Source organism: Opisthorchis viverrini (genome assembly GCF_000715545.1).
Source record: "Opisthorchis viverrini unplaced genomic scaffold opera_v5_130, whole genome shotgun sequence".
Classification (NCBI taxonomy): domain Eukaryota; kingdom Metazoa; phylum Platyhelminthes; class Trematoda; order Opisthorchiida; family Opisthorchiidae; genus Opisthorchis; species Opisthorchis viverrini.
The window spans coordinates 1,199,068-1,201,950 of NW_008751788.1; the positions used below are offsets into that span (position 1 = coordinate 1,199,068).

Sequence of the window (2,883 nt, forward strand, 5' to 3'; positions counted from 1 at the left end):
TCATTGTACTTCAAATCCCACCCTTATTGGATGAATATAATATTTTGACCACCACCTCATGGTTGGATCTCCTGATTTTTGTGTCACTCAACGTAAATCCCTAGATATTCAACCTATTTGATACTTATGCATGAGGAAACTTGACCAGTCCCAACGGCTGGTCGTGCCTCCTAGAGAGTCAAACAAAGGTTCGACTCTTAGACCAATGTTTTTAGTTACAGTATCTGTTAGGAACGCACTTCTAGCCCGAACGAAGGCATGTGATACATGTGTGCCAGCTGCACTTCTTCCTCAAATCGATACTTATGATGATTATTATTATTATTACTAGCAACTCAACTGTTACACCCTTTCAGGGCCTAGCTACTACACCATTCAGGGGGGAAGCATGAAGGTTGAAGTACCACAAGGCTGCCCAAGTCCAGACAGAACCAGTCGCGAGATGGGTTCGAACCATGGGCAACGAGGTTAGCAACCGCTGAGCGATCAAGGCCGCTCACTATTATTACCAGTGTCTGAGCTTCAGTAGATATCTTCGGAAATGAAATTTAATATGATGTGTATTGAGCTCCACACTGTTCGGTGGTTGGGATGAATATAATATTTTGACCACCACCTCATGGTTGGATCTCCTGATTTTTGTGTCACTCAACGTAGATCCCTAGATATTCAACCTATTTGATGCTTATGTATGAGGAAACTTGACCAGTCCCAACGGCTGGTCGTGCCTCCTAGAGAGTCAAACAAAGGTTCGACTCTTAGACCAATGTTTTTAGTTACAGTATCTGTTAGGAACGCACTTCTAGCCCGAACGAAGGCATGTCCTGATTGGTCGGAATACCAGCCAATCCGAGTCAAGCACCCTTGACTCGACGCTTCTCGCCCCCTCACGGACATTCTGGCACGACCTTGTGGAACACTCTGTGATTATGATAATTTTCCTTTGTCTCCGTAAGGGGCTGTGTAGAGCTACCGTGCCTTTTGATATACCATAGTGGGCGGAGCAGGAGGCCAAGGGACCGACTCAGAGTTGCACTACCGTTCAGCAAGACACAACAACTGGCGACGGGGATGGGATAGTGATCAGTCGGGTAGATGTGCTTGTTCACAAGATCCGAAAAAGGAATAGCCCAACCTACGTCCGTAGACACGTTAGTCAATGCGGTGTGAACTAGCACACTGGAAGCATTAGCACCTACTTGTTCTTCGGGGCACACTCTGGACAAGACTGTTCGTTCGAAGCGTAGTTTTCGAAGCACCTAAAAGAGTAAAAAGAGTGAATAGAAACGCAAATCGGTTGAAGGGGAGTAGGAACAAACAAAACAATGAGATAGCGCGGCCTGACAAGAAATATTCGCCCGAGTTAGCAACTTCTTTTCCAGACTGTCGCATTGTAGCGTGTTCCGTTCTACAAACAGAGAAACTCGTCACTATCAGTATCGGACAACGCTTCTCTTTTCCAAACCGAATGAGAGAATAAGAAAACGAGAACCATCGAGCTAAGTGTCTCATTTATTAGTTTGAGTTGGAGCGCGAATGAGTGAAACCAGATGTTCCAGATAGCCTTACATGCCATCCAGGGAAAGCGCTGTCTTTCGTTAAGAGGAATGCTGGTAACCCAGACCAGTAGTCAGAGCCTGATTCCTCGAAGAAACACATTTTAATAGCTTTCAACAAAACACCGCCAATGAGCTCAAGTCATCTACAGGGCCACTTTAGACCTACCAACGCTGGTAAGAAGTACACTACTGAGTGATGCAGAACCAGTTGGTATTCGTCGTATCCTGGACCAGAGATTTGCGTTCCCAAGTGTTGTATATAAACATGGAACTCCGGTGTCAACACGAAATGGTAGCAACGATGACGAGACTTACATCTTGTGATAGGAATGGTCACAGAGGAAATGAACAGACGGTGGTTCAAGGCTTTGGTGGCACAGGACGCATTTTTGCTGTTGGAAGATTTTCACCCTGAAAATGGAAGATGCAGCAAATATCGGAAATACTACATTAAGGAATCGAGGGCCTGTACGAAAAAAAAGAACTCCGGAAAACACAGAATGAGTAGGAAACGTTTGCTATTAACAATTTCTTCCACTTACCTCAGAACTAGCTTCACAGATATTGAGATTGAAAGCACGTAACTGTTAGTTCATGAGTTTTGTGTCCTGTTGGGTCACGTCAATCACCGAATGTCTTTGTATATTCTTCAATCCTATTCATCTTTGGTTTGACGAAGCAAAAGAGCCTGCTATGTTCAGTTTTACATTAGGGCATACCATAAGCACGGTCCAGTTGTCACAAAATTCCAGCGCATGGGACTAACACGGCAAACTCGAACAGAGATTATTCCGGGTCGTTCTGACCTAGTGACTCATTCGCACAATAACTTCGATTCCATGTCCGTCTTCTGTGAATCTAGTACTGTGAAGTCTATTCAGAGATATATCCTTATATGAATGAAGAGTTTCCTACAGTGCGTTCCTACCAAATGCCATTTTGGGACTGAGCCCCGCATCGGAACAGACAACTGAGCAAAAACAACCTGAGCACGTGGTGGATGCCTACGAGGGGAATGTGTTGGTGCCTTAATTCTCCAAAGTGACCAATATCGCATCACAATCTCACTCTTCAAATGGCCATCTAGAAGTGACAACAACGTGAAGGTTTGTGATGTGTGTCACCTAGCAACAGCCTGGTTCTGCTGAGCTATACCTATCTAGCGCGGACTCACTGGGAGCTTCGCTCGAAACTCAGCTGCGCAGTTGATAAAAACACATGTTCTTAAAGAAAAGCAAGATGCATTGGTCAAGGGCAAACCACTGTAAATACCGAACATCACGTCGATCGAGCAGATGTATCGTGAGTGAGCTACGGACCAAAT

The 2,883-nt window shown here is 44.9% G+C and overlaps 1 protein-coding gene across 1 annotated transcript in view; it reads right to left on the reverse strand.

The window, feature by feature from the left end:
• The window catches only part of T265_06404 (hypothetical protein), a gene marked incomplete at both ends in the record, with an annotated part of 61,063 nt that continues 58,180 nt past the window's right edge, over positions 1-2,883 (reverse strand). Inside the window, 3 exons of the mRNA XM_009171652.1 lie at positions 1-22; positions 1,200-1,259; positions 1,875-1,970. Of these exons, the coding sequence (XP_009169916.1) occupies positions 1-22; positions 1,200-1,259; positions 1,875-1,970 (178 nt within the window). The remainder of the gene's footprint in view (positions 23-1,199; positions 1,260-1,874; positions 1,971-2,883) is intronic.